Below are 21,929 nucleotides of genomic sequence, written 5' to 3' on the forward strand. Positions count from 1 at the left end.
CTTAAAACAATGGAGCGACCTGGTCTGAATAGAGACATTGGATTCTTATCTCATTATACATGACTAAGCCATCTCTCACCTCCTCACCCCTTGCCTTTTCCTGTAAGACCTATTACAGTCGTTAAGAGTCGTCAACAGGCTCTCCCAGCTATCTGCCTATCTCCCATTCCCACCACCCTTCTGAGTAATACCCCTCCCCACCTTCTCACTATATAGAAGGATCTGGCTACTTCTGTTTCAGTGTATCTGAAGAAGTGTGCATGCACACGAAAGCTTATACCAAGAACTAACTTAGTTGGTCTTTAAGGTGCTACAGGAAGGAATTTTTTTATTTGGACTCCCTGCATTGTAATCCTTTCTTGTCCATGTAAATCCGCTGATGTGTTCTAAGTTTTCCACTATCAGTGAAACTTTTCCCACACTCCATACCTTTAAATGGTTTCTCCTCTCGGAGTCATTGATGTGAGCTATGTGTCCCATGTCCTACCCATGTTCCCAATATTTTGGAAATGAAAAAGCAATGTCATCAAATGATAGGTCAGCTGAATGGGTGTTCAGGGAAGCTCCTGTTCTTGGAGATGGACCTCCATCTACATGCCTCACATTGCATGGCGAGAGCATGAGAAGCAGAAGGAAAGCAGCTGGCACATCGGAATCCCGGACCCCCACTGTTCCTTAAAATAATGATGGGCTGCCTGATCTTGATCCCATCCTAAAGTGACACTGAAAAAGCTGCATATTGAAGGCAAATGGATAACTGTACTAGTGAAAACTTCAACCTTGAATAGAATCATAGAATCATAGAATCATAGAATCATAGAATCATAGAGTTGGAAGAGACCACAAGGGCCATCGAGTCCAACCCCCTGCCAAGCAGGAAACACCATCAGAGCACTCCTGACATATGGTTGTCAAGCCTCTGCTTAAAGACCTCCAAAGTAGGAGACTCCACCACACTCCTTGGCAGCAAATTCCACTGTCGAACAGCTCTTACTGTCAGGAAGTTCTTCCTAATGTTTAGGTGGAATCTTCTTTCTTGTAGTTTGGATCCATTGCTCCGTGTCCGCTTCTCTGGAGCAGCAGAAAACAACCTTTCTCCCTCCTCTATGTGACATCCTTTTATATATTTGAACATGGCTATCATATCACTCCTTAACCTCCTCTTCTCCAGGCTAAACATGCCCAGCTCCCTTAGCCGTTCCTCATAAGGCATCGTTTCCAGGCCTTTGACCATTTTGGTTGCCCTCCTCTGGACACGTTCCAGTTTGTCAGTGTCTTTCTTGAATTGTGGTGCCCAGAACTGGACACAGTACTCCAGGTGAGGTCTGACCAGAGCAGAATACAGTGGCACTATTACTTCCCTTGATCTAGATGCTATACTCCTATTGATGCAGCCCAGAATTGCATTGGCTTTTTTAGCTGCTGCGTCACACTGTTGGCTCATGTCAAGTTTGTGGTCAACCAAGACTCCTAGATCCTTTTCACATGTACTGCTCTCAAGCCAGGTGTCACCCATCTTGTATTTGTGCCTCTCTTTTTTTTTGCCCAAGTGCAATACTTTACATTTCTCCCTGTTAAAATTCATCTTGTTTATTTTTGCCCAGTTCTCTAATCTGTCAAGGTCGTTTTGAAGTGTGATCCTGTCCTCTGGGGTGTTAGCCACCCCTCCCAGTTTGGTGTCATCTGCAAATTTGATCAGGATGCCCTTGAGTCCATCATCCAAGTCGTTGATAAAGATGTTGAATAACACCGGGCCCAAGACAGAACCCTGTGGCACCCCACTAGTCACTCTTCTCCAGGATGAAGAGGAACCATTGATGAGCACCCTTTGGGTTCGGTCAGTCAGCCAGTTACAAATCCACTGAGTGGTAGCATAGTCAAGACCGCATTTTACCAGCTTCTTAATTCAATATGTAGTGTTGAATTATTGTTGGCCTGAAGTTGTGTTATTTCTAGAGACAGGAATTCATTCCGGTTCTGTCTCAAATATAGCTATTACCGTATTTTTCGCTCTATAGGACGCACTTTTTCCCCTTCAAAAATGTGTGTGCGTCCTATGGAGCGAAGAAGCCATAGCCCCGTGACCCTCTCCTGGCTGGAGAGGTGGCTGGAGAGGTGACGGGCGGTTTTGGCAGCGGCCTCTATAGACACGCGTCACCTTTCCAGCCGGGAGAGTGCGCGCGCAGCTAAAGCACCCCCCCGCGACCCTCTGCCAGCTGGAGAGGTGACGCGCGACTACGGCAGGAGCCTCTATAGCTGCGCGTCACCTCTCCAGCCAGGAGAGCGCACCCGCAGCTAAACAAGCCCCCCGGGACCCTCTCCCGGCTGGAGAGGTGACGCGCGACAATGGCAGGAGCCTCTCCGCGTGTCACCTCTCCAGCCTGGAGAGCTCGGGGGGCAATGGCAGGAGCCTCTCCGCTGCACGCCTTTTCCCGCTCCCCGACCTCCTCTTTGGGGCTGGTGGTGGGCTTCCCCTTGCCAGGCCCAAAGAGCAGGTTGAAAGGAACCTGAAGCCTGGAGAGCGAGAGGGGTCAGTGCGCACCGACCCCTCTCGCTCTCCAGGCTTCCAAGGTAGCCGCCTGAAGGCGACTGAACGCACCTTAAACGGCACCTTGTTTTAGAGGGGGAAAACAAGAGGGGGAAAATTCTCCCCCTCTCTGCGCAGCGCCTCCTGCCGCTTCGCTGAAGGGGTGCTGGGCAGAGAGGGGGAGAATTTTTTCCCCTTGTTTCCCCCCCTCTAAAACAAGGTGCGTCCTATTGTCCGGTGCGTCCCATAGAGCGAAAAATACGGTATATGATGTCATGAGGGGTCATGGGAGCAGTAGTACCTTTGGTGGTCCCCACCCTCAACTCAGCTCTCACCTGTGCCTTCCAGAAGCTGTCAGGATGAATCAGGGGCCACAATCCCAGGAATGGCTTCAACCGGCTGGCAAAACCAGGTGAGGAAAGCTGATGGGTCTCAAATCGTTGATGGGCTGGGTGGGGAATTCTGCTGCACCTGAAGTCAAGCCCTGGTGGATGGAGAGGAGGAGAACAACCGTGAATCCCACAGTCCAGAAGGCAGATTCTGCCCGTGCGGAAGAGGAAAGTGAAGGGCAGATGGGATCGTCAACTGGGGAAGGAAGCCCATCCAGAAGGAAAACTCTGGGCCTAAACCTTCATTGCCTCGTGAGTTATGTTCAGGAGAAGAAAAGGCTTTGGAGGGAAACCCACACAAATCCAGAGTGGAGTCTCTAAGACGGTTGGATGGTGTCCTGCACACCTTCTTCATTCAACTCCTGCAGCCAAGCTGGTGCCAAACATACTGCACTGCTTTCCTTGGGACCATATCAGCCGGGCTGAGAAGGGGGTCTTCTTGTCTAGGCAGCCCAGGACCCCCAAACACCCTGCCCAGACTGGCAGTGCTACAAGCACAGCAGTTTCAAGGGGGGAGATGGGCTCAGAGCTGTGTATCAAGGTCTCTCCAATGTGGAACAAGGGAAACAGAAACAAAATTTACATCAAAAAGGTAAAGGTAAAGAGACCACTGACTATTAGGTCCAGTCGTGGCTGACTCTGGGGTTGCGGCGCTCATCTCGCTTTATTGGCCGAGGGAGCCAGCGGCATACAGCTTCCGGGTCATGTGGCCAGCATGACTGAGCCGCTTCTGGCGAACCAGAGCAGCGCATGGAAAGGCCCCTTACCTTCCCGCCAGAGTGGTACCTATTTATCTACCTGCACTTTGACGTGCTTTCGAACTGCTCGGTTGGCAGGAGCAGGGACCGAGCAATGGGAGCTCACCGCATCACGGGGATTCGAACCGCCGACTTTCTGATTGGCAAGTCCTACGCTCTGCGGTTTAATCCACAGAGCCACCCGGATCCCATATTTACATCATACGGCACTGTAAAAGTATTCAAAATATTTGTTTTTCGAAGAAAAGACCACAATGTATCATGTGGCTCCTTCAAAGCTAATGAAAGTCTTGTGGCTGGAGCTTTTGGGGGTGCAGGACCAGGAAAGCTCCTGCCGCCATGATCCTTCCAACTGGGATTCAGGCCTCATTATGGGACTATAATTGCCCTGGTTGTGCTGGTTGATGATCTCCAATGGGCCAGAGGCTGAGGGGGAAGCTCTTTCCTGGTTCTGCTGGTTCTCTCAGCGGCCTTGAAGACCTTTGGCCATGGTGTCCTTCTGGACCCTCTAGGGGAGCTGGGGGCCCTGCTATGCAGTGGTTCCCCTCCTTCCTCCTGGGCCATGTCCAGAAAGTGGTGTTGGGGGATGAGTGTTCAGACCCCTGGATGCTTACTTGTGGGGTGCCTCAGGACTCCATTCTCTCCCCCATGCTTTTTACTATCTATATGCAGGCACTGGGAGAGATCATCAGGGGGTTTGGGCTGGGTGTTCACCAGTATGTGGATGATGCCCAGCTCTTCCTTTATTTTTTTCTTATTTTTTTAATTAATTTTCTAAACAATTATACAATTTTCCAAAATACAACAAATTACTTCTTCTTCTTTTTGAACTTCCTTCAGCGTCTCTGACAATCATCCATATTTATAACTGTAGTTACACATTCCTCCTTTCGTATTGCCATTACACTTCCCTTCTCCCACTATTTCCCTTTAACAAAACTTCTCCGTTTTTACAGTGCCTCTTGAAATCCCACTAGCGTTGTGTTCACACCACATATGTTTTTCAGCTAATCTACAAACTTTCCCCAGTCTTCGATGAACTTTTGGTCTTTGGTATATCTGATTTTCCCAGTTAATTTATCCAATTCCGCATAGTCTGTCATTTTCAATCTCATTTCTCTTCCTTTCTTTTAAATTGGAACTAGTGAGGATGGTGAATGCCCTGTGTGTCTGTTTGGAGGTGGTTGGAGGATGGATGGCGGCTAACACATTGAGGTTGAATCCTGACAAGTCAGAAATACTGTCCCTGGGGGAGGGTGGGAGCCTTCCTGGTCCTGATGGGGTAACTGTGCCCCTGAAGGACCAGGTGTGCAGCCTGGGGGTCACCGCCTTCTGGGATCCATTTGTGAACAGAATGTGTGAGTCAACTCTTTTTATACTTTTATAGAAGACTGTGTCGTGTCTATCTTTTTATGAGGGACTAAAGTGGAAATTACCAAGGAAACTTATTTTAGAGGCTTTAGCGAGCCTGAGCAAACGCATCCGCTGTAAGTTTAAAAGGGGGAATGTTACTCTGCTAAATTGTACAACTTGTTATCACAAGTTGGAAAGGATATAATCAAACAAAATATCCTCTCCTGCATTCCTGAACATTCCCAGTGTCATGGTTGCATTTTTCAGGCATAGAAAAGTACGGATCTAAGTACAGCAATAATTCCTAACCTATCGGTTCAAGAAGGTTCTGGTAGTTTTACTCTGTCTGATTCAAAGCTGGTGTTTTCTCTAGATCATGGGGAGGCAAACTAAGGCCTGGGGGTATAAATGCGATGATGATGATGATCTTGTGGGGTTTTTAAACGTTATTTTGGAATTCGTACTGCTATATCAGCTCACAAAATGTTATAGGTGGAGAAAATCACATGGTTGCCGTAAACTATAATCTCACCCACAAACTCTCATTCACATACAGTCTGTAAATTTGGGGAGGCCACACACCTCACCTGTGCTAATACTGGCAGTTTTTGTAGAGTGTGTAGAGCCTCCAGCCACAGGCATTGTCTATCAAGAAAAGGGGTCCTTTGACTGGGAAGATGACACGCAGCGTAAATTAATAATGCAGAGTTTTAAAGAATAAAAGCTTTACTGAATTAAAAGAAGCTTCTTCATAAACCACATGGTTCCAAACAGTTTGACTGAGATTGCATACAGACTCTGCTCACGGCTGAGACAGACAGACTCTTGCTGAAATCTTACAGAGAGCACAATGTGCAACTGGCTACTACGTCACATGTCAGAATGACTCCACAGTTAGCAGTGAAGCCTGAATAAACTGAGGAGGCCCAAATGACTGTGCAGTCCCTGCACTTCCCAGCCTGCTTGGCTGCTTCTGCTCTCATGTGTCTTTGTCACGTGACAAAAGATTCATGCAGTCGCTGTCATCGGATTCTACTGGGTTGTATCTCAGCTTGTCAGTCACTCTGACATTGTCTACAAAGAATAAGAGGAACAGAAATGCTTTTGAGGTGCAGCTTCCGTATCAATCCTGAGAGCCATTCCATGGACTCTGCATCCCTGTTTCTGATGACAGGTGTACATTATCCTCATCCTCAGTGGAAAAGACAATAATGATAGAAGCCTGAGAGAGAGGAAAAGGTTTCTGGCTGCTTCCTGGGTGGGATTGCGGAAACCAAGAGCCGCTTCTGAGAAGGCCTCTCCCCTCCTCTCTTGTCACAGCTAAAAATTGGCCGCTGTTTCTTTAATGCTTAAAAAGCTGCGGGTTGTATATCTAGAGTGAGAAATGTTAGTTTGGTGTTGGGTTGGTTGGTTGGTGAAAGCTGGCAGTGTTGATGTGTGTACAGTTGGTCAGTCGCTTTTGCAGAAAGACTTTTGAGAATACAGTGGTACCTCGGGTTAAGTACTTCATTCGTTCCGGAATTCCATTCGTAACCTGAAACTGTTCTTAACCTGAAGCACCACTTTAGCTAATGGGGCCTCCTGCTGCCGCTGCACCACCACCACAATATTTCTGTTTTCATCCTGAAGCAAAGTTCTTAACCTGAGGTACTATTTCTGGGTTAGTGGAGTCTGTAACCTGAAGCGTCTGTAACCTGAAGCATCTGTAACCCGAGGTACCACTGTAAAAGCAGAAAGTACTCTGCAAGGATGCTCTTCTCGTGGACTCTTTCATGCTGACAAGGGCCCAAGGACCAGGCTGAGGCGGCCAAGGGAGGCCAGAACCTTCTCTTTTCTTTTCACAAATACTGACATCTCTTCCTCTGGACTTCCTCTCCTCTCCAGGGGACCAAGGAATGGACTGGGCAGAATCGCTGTGTCTGGACAGGGCAGGGGCTTATGGGGCAGGAAGAGGATGGAGATTGCGGGAAGGAAGGGTGGGGGGACAGGACCCTCACTTTCCAGGCATCCCTCTCTGGTCGCCTTGAAGGGGGGGGGGTCGATTACTGGGCGGGAGAGAGAGGCCAAGGCTGTTCCACCAGAGATCCCCCGCAGCTGCCACAATGGAGACGCGATATCTCCCCCCCCCCGCCGCCAATGCTGCCCTTCCCTGCCCCAGGGATGCTCCTCTCCTTCCCCCCCTCTACCCCCCTCTCTCTCTCCTGAGTCTCCCCTGCATCCAGAGGCTCCCTTGGCTCTGCTCGCCCCACACCCTGAGCCCCCATCTCTCCAGCCGGAGGCGCCCCCCCCCCCCAGGGAACATGGGAGGGACAGGGGGGTCTCTATCCAGGCGTCTCTCGCGCCGCTTAACCCTTTCATGGGCCGCTTTTCTCCGCGCAGAGCCAGGGGAGACGGGTGAGGGGTCCGCCCTGCGAGGAAAGCCCCCTGGGGGCGCCTGGGGGAGCTGGCGGGGGTCTCTGGGTCCTTTTCCCCCCTCTCCGCCCCCCCCCGCGACCCCTTTACCTCTTTCTCCTCGCTCCCGATCCTCCTTTCCTGCAACATCCACGGGGGGGGGGGTCCCCTGCCTCCTCCCTCCCCTTTCAGAAAGCGCCCCCCTCCCAGCTATGGGGCAGAGCAGCAATCCGGAGTGGAAGCTCCACTTCCGGGAGAAGAAGGCAGGTTGGGAGGGGGGCTGCCCGCCCCACATTTCTGGAGCAGAAACCGGATTGGAGGAGGAGGAGGAGGAGGAGGAGCAATGTATTGGGGGAGGGATTTGGGATGATGGGGGCGGGGTGAGAGAAGGATGTGCCGGGAGGGGAGGGAAAGTATTGAGCGGGTGCGGGGGGGGAGAAGGAGGAGAGGAAATCCCCCCCCCGGTCTTCCTTCTGGGGATCAGGAGAGGGGGAGGGGCTGATCCCGACAATCCAACAGCGAAGTCACAAAATGAGTTCTGCATTTAAATCAGATCAGACTCCGAGTTCGTGTTTTGGCAACATGACAGGTCTGTCTGTCCGTCGGGATGCCTGAGGATTCCTGCTCGCTGCCTTTTCCTGGCCAGCCTGAGAGATCACTGGAAAGGGAGGATTTCTTGACTCCAGAATCCATCATCGCAGACCCCTTTCATTCAGGCCTAGAGATCTGCTCTTTCGCCCAGTCTGCTTGGATCATGTGGATCATCAATGGATCATATGGATCATCCATGATGCCATACCCGTCTCACGGAGGGGGGGGGCTCAGGAAGAATCTCCTGCCACGTGACTGGGGGAGTCTGGGGGCTGACGGGGGGCAGACAGGGCTGCTGTTTTGCTCTCCTTACTATTTCAGCTCAGGTTTTACTGAAATGGGTGGATTCATTGAGGAAACGGGGCTACGTTGCAAAGAGGCAAATGTGTCTACTTTGTTACCACCCAGTGAGTTGTGTTGCAAAGGCCATTTGCAGAAAGGCTCCTGTTGTATCACCTGCGGCCACATGCCGGAGTTTGGGTGTTTTGTGGAAATGTGTCTCTATAAATGCATTTATCCCCGTGCGTTTATAATGGCAAGACATTGAATCCCATGAGATGTGCAAACTGGCTGCTTTTGGAAGCACCACTCTGCAGCCCTGCCTGATGCACGCTTACTTAGGAGTAACCCCTATGCGGTTCATAGAGATTCGCCGTTCCATCTGATGCACGCTTACTCAGAAGTAAGTCCCCATAGTCACCGTCCAGGGGTCCTTTACCTTGGGTAACAGGGGCCAGCCCCCTGCTGCAGCCCCAGCCCCTGCTGGCTGGTCACATCTTCCACGCCAAGAAACTGGGCAGAGCCTTTAGGAGCCTCCGGCTGAACCTGCTGCTCTTCTCCCTGGCACCGCCATCTCCACGCAGGTGCCCCCGAGGCAGGTTGGCCTGCAGTTCCCCTCAGTGCCAGCCAGCACGATGCCTGCACTCAGAACACCTGGAGGGCACTGGCTGAAGTCTGGGAGCCCTCGGTGCCAATGCGCAGCTGCTTTGCTTTTCCTCCGCCTGGCGGGCATCAACACAGCACCCTACAGGGGGGTGGTCTCTTGTTCAGATGCCCTCCCTGGGGAAGAGTCGTTGGCCACAGGGAAGTGTGCCAGGAGGGGCCATTGAGAGGGCAGTCTGGCACAGCCAGTGGGGAGAGTGCCTTCCTTGGGTGGGGTGGGGGGAGCTTGGATGGCCCCCTGCCTGTGATGCTTAGCTGAGATTCCTGCAATGCTGGGGGTTCAACTAGATGACTCAGGAGGGCCCTCCCTACTTTACAGTTCGAAGCCCCCGCACTGCCCCCTCCACACCACCCAGATGGGACTCTCTTGTCCAACCCCACAAGGCCATTCCTCTGTCTGGACGGGGAGGGGGAGATAAGGTTCGCCAGCACTGCAGCCCCTAACTTTCAAGCTGGGGCAGAGATGCAGATGCTCCAGGGTCTGGGCTGGCCACAGGCACCCAGGGGCATGGATGTTGAGCCGTTCTTTGGGAGGGGGGGGTGTTACAGAAAAATCTAGGTGCGAGGCTGCTCAGTCCCCCAGCTCGTCGGGCTGAGCCCTGCGGGTCCCTGCGGAATAAAGGAAGGAGTCCAGCCAACCGGAGCAAATAAAGAGAGATTGCAAGGAGAGAGATTGCAAGGAGCTCCAAAGGGACTTCTCCAAACGGGCTGAATGGGCCGAAAATACGGTTCATTGTCAATGAGATTAAAGTGATGCATGTTGGGACAAAAAAAACCTACGCCCATTAATATAATGTACAGGCTCATGGGTCTGAATTGGATTTCTCTGTGTGCTCTGGGTCACCTCATGAGAAGAGAAGACTCCCTGGAAAAGACCCTGATGTTGGGAAAGATGGAGGGCACAAGGAGAAGGGGACGAAAGAGAATGAGATGGTTGGATGGTGTTCTTGAGGCTAGCGGCATGTCCATGGGGTCACGAAGAGTCGGATACAACTAAACAACTAAGCAACAACAACAAGTGTGCTCTGGGAGACCAGGGGAGAGGGGAGCTGGTCGCAGCAGGAGGGGGGGGTCTCCCTGGATGCTTCAGCAGCCGGCCTCCTCTGGGTCTCCTGGCCCCCTCCTCTCCCCTCTCTGAGCCTAAACTGCTCTCTGCCCCAGCCTCCTCCTGCTCACCAAACCCTGTTTCCTCCTCAGCTTGCAACACCTCCCCTCCCGTTCTGATCCCTTTCCTCCCTCTTTCTGCGAACTGCCATCCCCTCACCAGTCCCCAGGATCTAAGCCTTCTTCCCTTGTAGGTCCCCCAACTGGTGCCCCCCCCGCACCCAGCTGTTCCATGACAGAAAAAGCAGAAACAACAGTAAAATCAGTATGATAGCAATATGATCTGTGGGCCTCTGGTAGGAAAACTCCCTAGCAGCATGACTGAATAAAAGCTTCTGGGACTATGGAAAAATACTACCTTCCCCAAACCCCAGAAAAAGCAGGAGCTCTGGGGTTGCCCCATGGGGTTCAAGAGTGAAGATGGGCCCATCAGGAGACTTCCCGGGTCCCTGCAGCCCCTCCGTTCCCCTCTTGCAATTAGGCTTGGGGGGAAATCACCCATTAACTTACAGTATTATCAGTCTTCTTCAGAATGCTTAGGAAGCAGGGATGAAGTTTGGGTGAAGAAGCAGTGCTTGGAGATCATGCGGTGGGGGGGGGATGACAGAGTTTGGTGCAAAAACCGTCTTGCATGCTTGAGTAGAGCAACTCCAGGGCATGAGCCAAGTAGCAGCAGGGTAGGGGCCACATGTAGAGCAAGTCCCACACTGAGGTCAGAAACACACAGAGAGGCAGCAGGACTTCTTCAGTAATAGTTTACTGAGCTTTCACAGCATACAGTTCTCACTGGGTCCCCAGTGAGGCACAAAACTTGGCTCCTGAGAGCAAATCCAGTTTCAGCAATAGAAAAATAGAGCACACAGGATATCTACCGTATTTTCCCCTCTATAACACAGAGATTTTTTCCCCTAAAAAGGAAGGGGAAATGTCTGTGCGTGTTATTGATTGTGTGGTTCCTGGAGCCGAAAAATCAGGCAAAAATCAAATTGCGCTTCATGGAGAAGGGAAACCTGAAAAGAGGCAGCGGCTGCTTTCCTGCATTCTGCCTCAGGGTCTTACTGCCCACCCTCCTCTGTTTCATTGCTGTGTTTGCTGAAACGGAACAAAGAGCAGGGAAAGCCCCTCCCCTCCAGGCAAGCAGAGGGGAAAGCAGAGCGTCCTTCCTTCTAATTCCTCTCTGTGCTCTGCTGCTGCTGGGGGAGAGGGAGAGAGAGGGGGGGAGGGAGAGAGAGAGGGGGGCGGGAGGGAGAGAGAGGGGGAGGGAGAGAGAGAAAGAGAGAGAGAGAGAGAGAGAGAGAGAGAGAGAGAGAGAGAGAGAGAGATGGCTGGCTTGGGTCGGGATAAACTTTTGTCTCTTTCCTCCCTCCCGTTAAATCCCTCTCCTGCATTCTTAGCCAGCTGCTTCTCTGCACACCCCTCTCATGTCCCTTCTTTGTTTTTCCTTCGCTTGTAACGTGGTTACAAAGCATAGATCCATATGGATCCTCAGGTTCTTTGCATTGGGTCACCCCAAATTCACCATCAGATCACATAGCATGTCCATGGCTACAGCCTGCACCAAAAAAATCATGCACCCACTGTTGCCTGGGGCTGCAATGGTGCAAAAACGTGGTTAAAAAGCATGGATCCACAGGGATTCTCAGGTTCTTTGCATTGGGTCACCCCAAATTCACCATCAGATCACATAGCATGCCCATGGCTACAGCCTGCACCAAAAAAATCACACACCCACTGTTGCCTGGGGCTGCAATGGTGCAAAAATGTGGTTACAAAGCATGGATCCACAGGAATTCTCAGGATCTTTGCATTGGGTCACCCCAAATTCACCATCAGATCACATGTTTGTGGCCACAGCATGAAGCACAAAAATGACACATCCACTGTTTCATTCAGAATGTTTTTTCCCTTGTTTTCCTCCTCTAAAAACAATGTGCGTGTTATGGTCAGGTGGGTGTTATAGAGCGAAAAATACGGTAAGTCAGGCACACAAACCGGCAGAAGGGGAAGACACAAGATTTACCCACCCTGGAAGAATGGCAGATGAAGGTGATGGACTCTATGGAATTGGCGGAAATGACTGGCAGAATCCGGGACCAGGGAGAAGAGTCGGTGGAAGAAGATTGGAAGAAATTTAAAGATTATTTACAGAAATACTGTAAAATTAATGAATGTTAGAATGATGTCAGAATGAAATTAAGTGATTCTACCAGCAATGTTATAAAGGTGTATGTAAAAATGGATTGTTAATAGGTGAGAATCCAAAGCTATAATATATTAAGTTAAAGGATTAAGATAAAAACAAAGATGGAAAGGAATTGCTGAATTAACCAATTAAACTGGAATACAAAAAAGGGAGGTGAGAGGAGGTCAGGGAAGCAAGGAAATGAAATGTAAGTTAAGGAAAGATTGATTTGTTTTTATGTGTTTTTTTATTTTTTTCCTGTATTTTGTATTTTTTCTCTTTTTTATTCTCTCTCTTGTTTCCTTTCTTTTTATCTATGTAATCATTTGTTTCTGAAACTTCAATAAATATCTTTTTTTTAAAAAAAAACCCGGCAGAAGGGAGCAAGGGAGGAAAGAGGATGGAAGGACACAGGGCAATGGAGGTGTGTCTTTCGCTTCCTGTCGTCTGGGAGGGAAGTCAGGAACTCGGAATCTGCAGGGGCTTCACGGAGAAAAGCTTTCTGCCGGCTGCTTCCAGGCAAATGAGCATCCCAGAAAAACACACTGTGATCTGTGGGGTGTTGCCATATCAATTGTTTTTGAAAAGTTATCACAATGTGGTCTAGAAACCGGTATAGGATGAGATTAATAGATCGCCCAGCCCTAATCCTCATTCACCACCAGAAATCCAGATTCACCAACTCCACCTCACTTTCAAAAGGTACCTTACATCTAAAATTATACTCACTAGAGTGAGACGTTACCTTCATTATTTCATTACTATACAGATTTACATATAAACAGCAGAACCTCAAATACATGACATGCTTTTAAAATGGATTTTCTGCTGAGTTGAGTTCATTGCTGTGGACAAAAGAGTGGACTCGTCCCACACTCCATACATCTCAATGGGTTCTCCCCTCTGAGTCCTTAGATGTTCCTTAAACACTCCATTATAACTAAAGCACTTTCTGCAATCTTTCCCTTTAAACAGCTTCTCCTCTTTGAGGGTTGATGGGTTTGTAGGGTGTCAACTGTTAAAGTTCTTCCTGTCCATGAGTCTGTAGATGTAGGATTCCACTAGGACTGAAACTCTGTCTATTTGACATTTATAGGGTTTCTCTCATGTGGGAGTTTGTTGATGTAAATCAAGGGTTCCACTCGGACTGAAGCTCCTTCCAAACTCCATACATTTAAATGGTTTCCTCCCTGTGTGTCCGTTGATGTTTTCTAAGGTTTCCAATCTGAATGAAGCTCTTTCAACAGTCCACACATTTATATGGTTTCTCCCCTGTGTAAATCCGTTGATGTGTTTTAAGGTCTCCCTTCTGACTGAAGCTCTTTCCGCACTCAATGCATTTAAATGGTTTTCCCCCGTTTGTGAGCCAGTTGATGTTTTCTAAGGTTTGCATTGAAACTGAAGCTCTTTCCACATTCCATGCATTTATATGGTTTTTCACCCGTGTGAGTCCGTTGATGTATTCTAAGTACATCACTCCGACTGAAGCTCTTTCCACACTCCCTGCATTTATATGGTTTCTCCCCTGTGTGAGTCTGGTGATGTTTATTGAGCTGTCCACTCTGACTGAAGCTCTTTCCACACTCCATACATTTATATGGTTTCTCCCCTGTGTGAGTCTGGTGATGTTTATTGAGGTGTCCACTACAACTGAAGCTCTTTCCACACTCCATACATTTATATGGTTTTTCACCAGTGTGACTTCGCTGGTGTAATTTAAGTTCTTCATTCCGCCTGAAGCTCTTCCCACACTCCATGCATTTAAAAGGTTTTTCACCCGTGTGAATCCGTAGGTGTGAACTTAACTGTCCACTCTGACAGAAGCTTTTTCCACACTCCATGCATTTAAATGGTTTCTCCCCTTTGTGAGTCTGTTGATGTTTTCTAAGATTTCCATTCTGACTGAAGCTCTTTCCACACTCTATACATTTATATGGTTTCTCCCCTGTGTGAGTCCGTTGATGTGTCCTAAGGTGTCCACTATCACTAAAGCTCTTTTCGCACTCTATACATTTATATGGTTTCTCCCCTGTGTGAGTCCGTTGATGTTTCCTAAGGTCTCCACTCTGACTGAAGCTCTTTCCGCACTCTATACATTTATATGGTTTCTCCCCTGTGTGAATCCGTTGATGTATTCTAAGGTATCCACTATCACTAAAGCTCTTTCCGCACTCTATACATTTATATGGTTTCTCCCCTGTGTGAATCCGTTGATGTTTTCTAAGGTCTCTACTATCACTAAAGCTCTTTCCGCACTCTATACATTTATATGGTTTCTCCCCTGTGTGACTCCGTAGATGTGAACTTAAGTGTCCACTCTGACGGAAGCTTTTCCCGCACTCCATGCATTTAAATGGTTTTTCCCCTGTGTAGTCCGCTGGTGTATTTTGAGGAATCCTCTCTGACTGAAGTTCTTCCACACTCCCTGCATTGTAATCCTTTCTTGTCCATGTAAATCCGCTGATGTGTTCTAAGTTTTCCAGTATCAGTGAATCTTTTCCCATACTCCATACCTTTAAATGGTTTCTCCTCTCGGAGTCATTGATGTGAGCTATGTGTCCTCATTCAATGAAGCATATCCCACATTTCACACATTTTAATTTCTATTCCTCATGAAACGAAAGGTGCCCCATTCCTTGAAATTCTGAATGTCTTCTCCATCCCCTTCTTCAGAGTGCGAGGAAAGGAAATCCTGTTTAGGTTTCAAGGAAGAGAACATTAGCCCCTTCTCTTATTTTAACATCTCCTACATTCTCCCATGTCCTACCCATGTTCCCAATATTTTGGAAATGAAAATGATAGGTCAGCTGAATGGGTGCTCAGGGAAGCTCCTGTTCTTGGAGATGGACCTCCATCTACATGCCTCACATTGCATGGAGAGAGCAAGAGAAGCAGAAGGAAAGCAGCTGGCACATCGGAATCCCAGACCCCCACTGTTCCTTATAATAATGATGGGCTGCCTGATCTCGAGCCCATCCTAAAGTGACACTGAAAAAGCTGCATATTAAAGGCAAATGGATAACTGTACTAGTGAAAACTTCAACCTTGAATATGTAGTGTTGAATTATTGATGGCCTGAAGTTGTGTTATTTCTAGAGACAGGAATTCATTCCGGTTCTGTCTCAAATATAGCTATTACCGTATTTTTCGCTCTATAGGACGCACTTTTTCCCCTTCAAAAATGAAGGGGAAATGTGTGTGCGTCCTATGGAGCGAAGAAGCCATAGCCCCGTGACCCTCTCCTGGCTGGAGAGGTGGCGCGCGGCTATGGCAGGAGCCTCTTTAGCCGCACACCACTTCCCCAGCCGGGAGACGGTCGCGGGGGGCTTCTTTAGCTAAACAAGCCCCCCGAGACCCTCTCCCGGCTGGAGAGATGACGGGCGGTTTTAGCAGGAGCCTCTATAGCCGCGTGTCACCTCTCCAGCCGGGAGAGCGCGCACGCGGCTAAAACAGCCCCCCCCCCGAGGCCCTCTCCCAGCTGGAGAGGTGACGCGCGACTACGGCAGGAGCCTCTATAGCTGCGTGTCACCTCTCCAGCCAGGAGAGCGCGCCCGCGGCTAAGCAAGCCCCCCGGGACCCTCTCCCGGCTGGAGAGGTGACGCGCGACTATGGCAGGAGCCTCTCCGCGTGTCACCTCTCTAGCCTGGAGAGCGCGCGGGGGTCTATGGCAGGAGCCTCTCCGCTGCACGCCTTTTCCCGCTCCCCGACCTGCTCTTTGGGGCTGGTGGTGGGCTTCCCCCTGCCAGGCCCAAAGAGCAGGTTGAAAGGAACCTGAAGCCTGGAGAGCGAGAGGGGTCAGTGCGCACCGACCCCTCTCGCTCTCCAGGCTTCCAAGGTAGCCGCCTGAAGGCGACTGAACGCACCTTAAACGGCACCTTGTTTTAGAGGGGGAAAACAAGAGGGGGGAAATTCTCCCCCTCTCTGCGCAGCGCCTCCTGCCGCTTCGCTGAAGGGGTGCTGGGCAGAGAGGGGGAGAATTTTTTCCCCTTGTTTCCCCCCCCCTCTAAAACAAGGTGCGTCCTATTGTCCGGTGCGTCCTATAGAGCGAAAAAGACGGTATATGATGTCATGAGGTGTCATGGGAGCAGTAGTACCTTTGGTGGTCCCCACCCTCAACTCAGCTCTCACCTGTGCCTTCCAGAAGCTGTCAGGATGAATCAGGGGCCACAATCCCAGGAATGGCTTCAACCGGCTGGCAAAACCAGGTGAGGAAAGCTGATGGGTCTCAAATCCCTGGGGGGCTGGGGAATTCTGCTGCACCTGAAGTCAAGCCCTGGTGGATGGAGAGGAGGAGAACAACCGTGAATCCCACAGTCCAGAAGGCAGATTCTGCCCATCCTGCAGAGGAAAGTGAAGGGCAGATGGGATCGTCAACCGGGGAAGGGAGCCCATTGAGAAGGAAAGCTCTGGTCCTAAACCTTCACTGCCTCATGAGTTATGTTCAGGAGAAGAAAAGGCTATGGAGGGAAACCCACACAAATCCAGAGTGGAGTCTCTAAGACGGTTGGATGGTGTCCTGCACACCTTCTTCATTCAACTCCTGCAGCCAAGCTGGTGCCAAACGTACTGCACTGCTTTCCTTGGGACCGTATCAGCCGGGCTGAGAAGGGGGTCTTCTTGTCTAGGCAGCCCAGGACCCCCAAACCCACTGCCCAGGCTGGCAGTGCTACAAACACAGCCCTTTCAAGGGGGGAGATGGGCTCAGAGCTGTGTATCAAAGTCTCTCTGATGTGGAACAAGGGAAACAGAAACAAAATTTACATCGTAAACGTAAAGGTAAAGAGACCACTGACTATTAGGTCCAGTCGTGGCCGACTTTGGGGTTGCGGAACTCATCTCGCTTTATTGGCCGAGGGAGCCAGCGGCATACAGCTTCCGGGTCATGTGGCCAGCATGACTGAGCCGCTTCTGGCAAACCAGAGCAGCGCACGGAAACACCATATACCTTCCCGCCGGAGTGGTACCTATTTATCTACTTGCACTTTGACGTGATTTCGAACTGCTAGGTTGGCAGGAGCAGGGACCAAGCAATGGGAGCTCACCGCATCACGGGGATTCGAACCGCCGACCTTCTGATTGGCAAGTCCTACGCTCTGTGGTTTAGCCCACAGAGCCACCCGGATCCCATATTTACATATTACGGCACTGTAAAAGTATTCAAAATATTTGTTTTTCGAAGAAAAGACCACAGTGTATCAGGTGGGCCCTTGAAAGCTAATAAACGTATTGTGGCTGGAAGTTTTGGGGGTGCAGGACCAGGAAAGCTCCTGCCGCCATGATCCTTCCAATGGGGATTCAGGCCTCATCATGGGACTGAAATTGCCCTGGTTGTGCTGGTTGATGATCTCCAACGGGCCAGAGGCTGAGGGGGAAGCTGTTTCCTGGTTCTGCTGGTTCTCTCAGCGGCTTTGGAGACCTTTGGCCATGGTGTCCTTCTGGACCCTCTAGGGGAGCTGGGGGCCCTGCTATGCAGTGGTTCCCCTCCTTCCTCCTGGGCCATGTCCAGAAAGTGGTGTTCAGACCCCTGGATGCTTACTTGTGGGGTGCCCCAGGACTCCATTCTCTCCCCCATGCTTTTTACTATCTATATGCAGCCACTGGGAGAGATCATCAGGGGGTTTGGGCTGGGTGTTCACCAGTATGTGGATGATGCCCAGCTCTTCCTTTATTCCCCCCCCCAATGTTTTAAATTAATTTTCCAAACAATTATACAATTTTCCAAAATACAACAAATTACTTCTTCTTTTTTGAACTTCCTTCAGCGTCTCTGACAATCATTCATATTTATAACTGTAGCTACACATTCCTCCTTTCATATTGCCATTACACTTCCCTTCTCCCACTATTTCCCTTTAACAATACTTCTCCGTTTTTACAGTGCCTCTTGAAATCCCACTAGCGTTGTGTTCACACCACATATGTTTTTCAGCTAATCTACAAACTTTCCCCAGTCTTCGATGAACTTTTGGTCTTTGGTATATCTGATTTTCCCAGTTAATTTATCCAATTCCGCATCGTCTGTCATTTTCAATCTCATTTCTCTTCCTTTCTTTTAAATTGGAACTAGTGAAGATGGTGAATGCCCTGTGTGTCTGTTTGGAGGTGGTTGGAGGATGGATGGCAGCTAACACATTGAGGTTGAATCCTGACAAGTCAGAAATACTGTCCCTGGGGGAGGGTGGGAGCCTTCCTGGTCCTGATGGGGTAACTGTGCCCATGAAGGACCTGGTGTGCAGCCTGGGGGTCACCGCCTTCTGGGATCCATTTGTGAACATAATGTGGGAGTCAACTCTTTTTATACTTTTATAGAAGATTGTGTCGTGTCTTATCTTTTTATGAGGGACTAAAGGGGAAATTACCAAGGAATCTTATTTTAAAGGCTTTAGCGAGCCTAAGCAAATGCATCCGCTGTAAGTTTATAAGGGAGAATGTTACTCTGCTAAATTGTACAGGCATAGAAAAGTACGGATCTAAGTACAGCGATAATTCCTAACCTATCGGTTCAAGAAGGTTCTGGTGGTTTTACTCTGCATGATTCAAAGCTGGTGTTTTCTCTAGATCATGGGGAGGCAAACTAAGGCCTGGGGGTATAAATGTGATGATGATGATGATCTTGTGGGGTTTTTAAAAGTTATTTTGGAATTCATACTGCTATATCAGCTCACAAAATGTTATAGGTGGAAAAAATCACAGGGTTGCTGTAAAATATAATCCCACCCACAAACTCATTCACATACAATCTGTACATTTGGGGAGGTCACACACCTCACCTGTGCTAATACTGGCAGTCTTTGGCCTCCACAGGCACACCCGGTGTGTAGAGCCTCCAGCCACAGGCACAGTCTATCCTGAAAAGGGGTCCTTTGACTGGGAAGATGACACGCAGCGTAAATTAATAATGCAGAGTTTTAAAGAATAAAAGCTTTACTGAATTAAAAGAAGCTTCTTCATAAACAACATGGTTCCAAACAGTTTGACTGAGATTGCATACAGACTCTGCTCACGGCTGAGACAGACAGACTCTTGCTGAAATCTTACAGAGAGCACAAAGTGCAACTGGCTACTACGTCACATGTCAGAATGACTCCACAGTTAGCAGTTAAGCCTGAATAAATTGAGGAGGCCCAAATGACTGTGCAGTCCCTGCACTTCCCAGCCTGCTTGGCTGCTTCTGCTCTCATGTGTCTTTGTCACGTGACAAAAGATTCATGCAGTCGCTGTCATCGGATGATGAAGGATTGTATCTCAGCTTGTCAGTCACTCTGACGCTGCCTACAAAGAATAAGAGGAACAGAAATGCTTTTGAGGTGCAACTTCTGTATCAATCCTGAGAGCCATTCCATGGACTCTGCACCCGTTTCTGAGGACAGGTGTACATTATCCTCATCCTCAGCGGAAAAGACGCTTAAAGATGGAAGCCTGAGAGAGAGGAAAAGGTTTCTGGCTGCTTCCTGGGTGGGATTGCGGAAACAAAGAGCCGCTTCTGAGAAGGCCTCTCCCCTCCCCTCTTGTCACGGCTAAAAATTAACCGCTGTTTCTTTAATGCTTAAAAAGCTGCAGGTTGTATATATAGAGTGAGAAATATTAGTTTGGTGTTGGGTTGGTTGGTTGGTGAAAGCTGGCAGTGTTGATGTGTGTACAGTTGGTCAGTCGCTTTTGCAGAAAGACTTTTGAGAATACAGTGGTACCTCGGGTTAAGTACTTAATTTGTTCCAGAGTTCCATTCGTAACCTGAAACTGTTCTTAACCTGAAGCACCACTTTAGCTAATGGGGCCTCCTGCTGCCGCTGTGCCGCCAGAGCATGATTTCTGTTTTCATCCTGAAGCAAAGTTCTTAACCTGAGGGATTATTTCTCAGTTATCGGAGTCTGTAACCTGAAGCGTCTGTAACCCGAGGTACCACTGTAAAAGCAGAAAGCACTCTGCAAGGATGCTCTTCTCGTGGACTCTTTCATGCTGACAAGGGCCCAAGGACCAGGCTGAGGCGACCAAGGGAGGCCAGAACCTTCTCTTTTCTTTCTACAAATACTGACATCTCTTCCTCTGGACTTCCTCTCCTCTCCAGGGGACCAAGGAATGGACTGGGCAGAATCGCTGTGTCTGGACAGGGCAGGGGCTTATGGGGCAGGAAGAGGATGGAGATTGCGGGAAGGAAGGGTGGGGGACAGGACCCTCACTTTACAGGGATCCCTCTCTGGTCGCCTTGAAGGGGGGGTCGATACCTGGGCGGAAGAGAGAGGCCAAGGCTGTTCCACCAGAGATCCCCCGCAGCTGCCACAATGGAGACGCGATATCTCTCCCCCCCCCCGCCGCCAATGCTGCCCTTCCCTGCCCCATGGATGCTCCTCTCCCTCCCCCCCCTCTACCCCCCTCTCTCTCTCCTGAGTCTCCCCTGCATCCAGAGGCTCCCTTGGCTCTGCTCACCCCACACCCTGCGCCCCCATCTCTCCAGCCGGAGGCGCCCCCCCCAAGAGAAGATGGGAGGGACAGGGGGGTCTCTATCCAGGCGTCTCTCGCGCCGCTTAACCCTTTCATGGGCCGCTTTTCTCCGCGCAGAGCCAGGGGAGACGGGTGAGGGGTCCGCCCTGCGAGGAAAGCCCCCTGGGGGCGCTTGGGGGAGCTGGCGGGGGTCTCTGGGTCCTTTTGCCCCCTCTCCGCCCCCCCCGCGACCCCTTTACCTCTTTCTCCTCGCTCCCGATCCTCCTTTCCTGCAACATCCACGGGGGGGGGGTCCCCTGCCTCCTCCCTCCCCTTCCAAAAAGCGCCCCCCTCCCAGCTAAGGGGCAGAGCAGCAATCCGGAGTGGAAGCTCCACTTCCGGGAGAAGCAGGCAGGGTGGGAGGGGGCTCACCCCCCCATTCCTTCAGCAGAAGCCGGATTGGAGGAGAAGGAGGAGGAGGAGGAGCAATGTATTGGGGGAGGGATTTGGGATGATGGGGGCGGGGTGAGAGAAGGATGTGCCGGGAGGGGAGGAAAAGTATTGAGCGGGTGGGGGGGGGAGAAGGAGGAGTAGAAATCCCCCCCCCGTCTTCCTTCTGGGGATCAGGAGAGGGGGGAGGGGCTGATCCCGACAATCCAACAGCGAAGTCACAAAATGAGTTCTGCATGGAAATCAGATCAGACTCCGAGTTCGTGTTTTGGCAACATGACAGGTCTGTCTGTCCGTCGGGATGCCTGAGGATTCCTGCTCGCTGCCTTTTCCTGGCCAGCCTGAGAGATCACTGGAAAGGGCGGATTTCTTGATTCCAGAATCCATCACCGCAGACCCGTTTCATTCAGGCATAGAGATCTGTTCTTTGGTCCAGTCTGCTTGGATCATGTGGATCATCAATGGTTCATATGGATCATCCATGATGCCATACCCGTCTCACGGAGAGGGGGGCTGAGGAAGAATCTCCTGCCACGTGACTGGGGGAGTCTGGGGGCTGACGGGGGTCAGACAGGGCTGCTGTTTTGCTCTCCTTACTATTTCAGCTCAGGTTTTACTGAAATGGGTGGATTCATTGAGGAAACGGGGCTACGTTGCAAAGAGGCAAATGTGTCTACTTTGTTACCACCCAGTGAGTTGTGTTGCAAAGGCCATTTGCAGAAAGGCTCCTATTGTATCACCTGCGGCTACATGCCGGAGTTTGGGTGTTTTGTGGAAATGTGTCTGTGTAAATGCACTTATCCTCGTGCATTTATAATGGCAAG

General features: G+C 50.0%; 1 protein-coding gene across 2 annotated transcripts; it reads right to left on the reverse strand.

The window, feature by feature from the left end:
• Window positions 1–10,796: 10,796 nt before the first annotated feature.
• LOC308595732 (uncharacterized protein) lies at window positions 10,797–21,068 on the reverse strand. 2 transcript variants are annotated; one of them, XM_081210397.1, is made up of 4 exons: window positions 20,916–21,068; window positions 19,008–19,104; window positions 16,366–16,510; window positions 10,797–14,929 (listed from the first exon to the last, which is right to left on the reverse strand). In XM_081210397.1, the coding sequence occupies exon 4, from the start codon at window positions 14,739–14,741 to the stop codon at window positions 13,578–13,580; it is 1,164 nt and encodes a 387-aa protein (XP_081066523.1). In that variant the 5' UTR covers window positions 14,742–14,929; window positions 16,366–16,510; window positions 19,008–19,104; window positions 20,916–21,068; the 3' UTR covers window positions 10,797–13,577. The 2 variants fall into 2 exon arrangements, with proteins under 2 accessions (XP_081066523.1, XP_081066522.1); XM_081210396.1 differs by lacking the exon at window positions 19,008–19,104.
• Window positions 21,069–21,929: the final 861 nt, after the last annotated feature.

The sequence above is a fragment of the Podarcis bocagei genome (assembly GCF_964188305.1).
Source record: "Podarcis bocagei genome assembly, chromosome: 10".
Classification (NCBI taxonomy): Eukaryota; Metazoa; Chordata; class Lepidosauria; order Squamata; family Lacertidae; genus Podarcis; species Podarcis bocagei.

Excerpts from the sequence above, each read along its gene's own strand:
- LOC308595732 (XM_081210396.1), bottom strand. The coding sequence starts at position 14,741 with ATGGGAAAAGATTCACTGATACTGGAAAACTTAGAACACATCAGCGGA.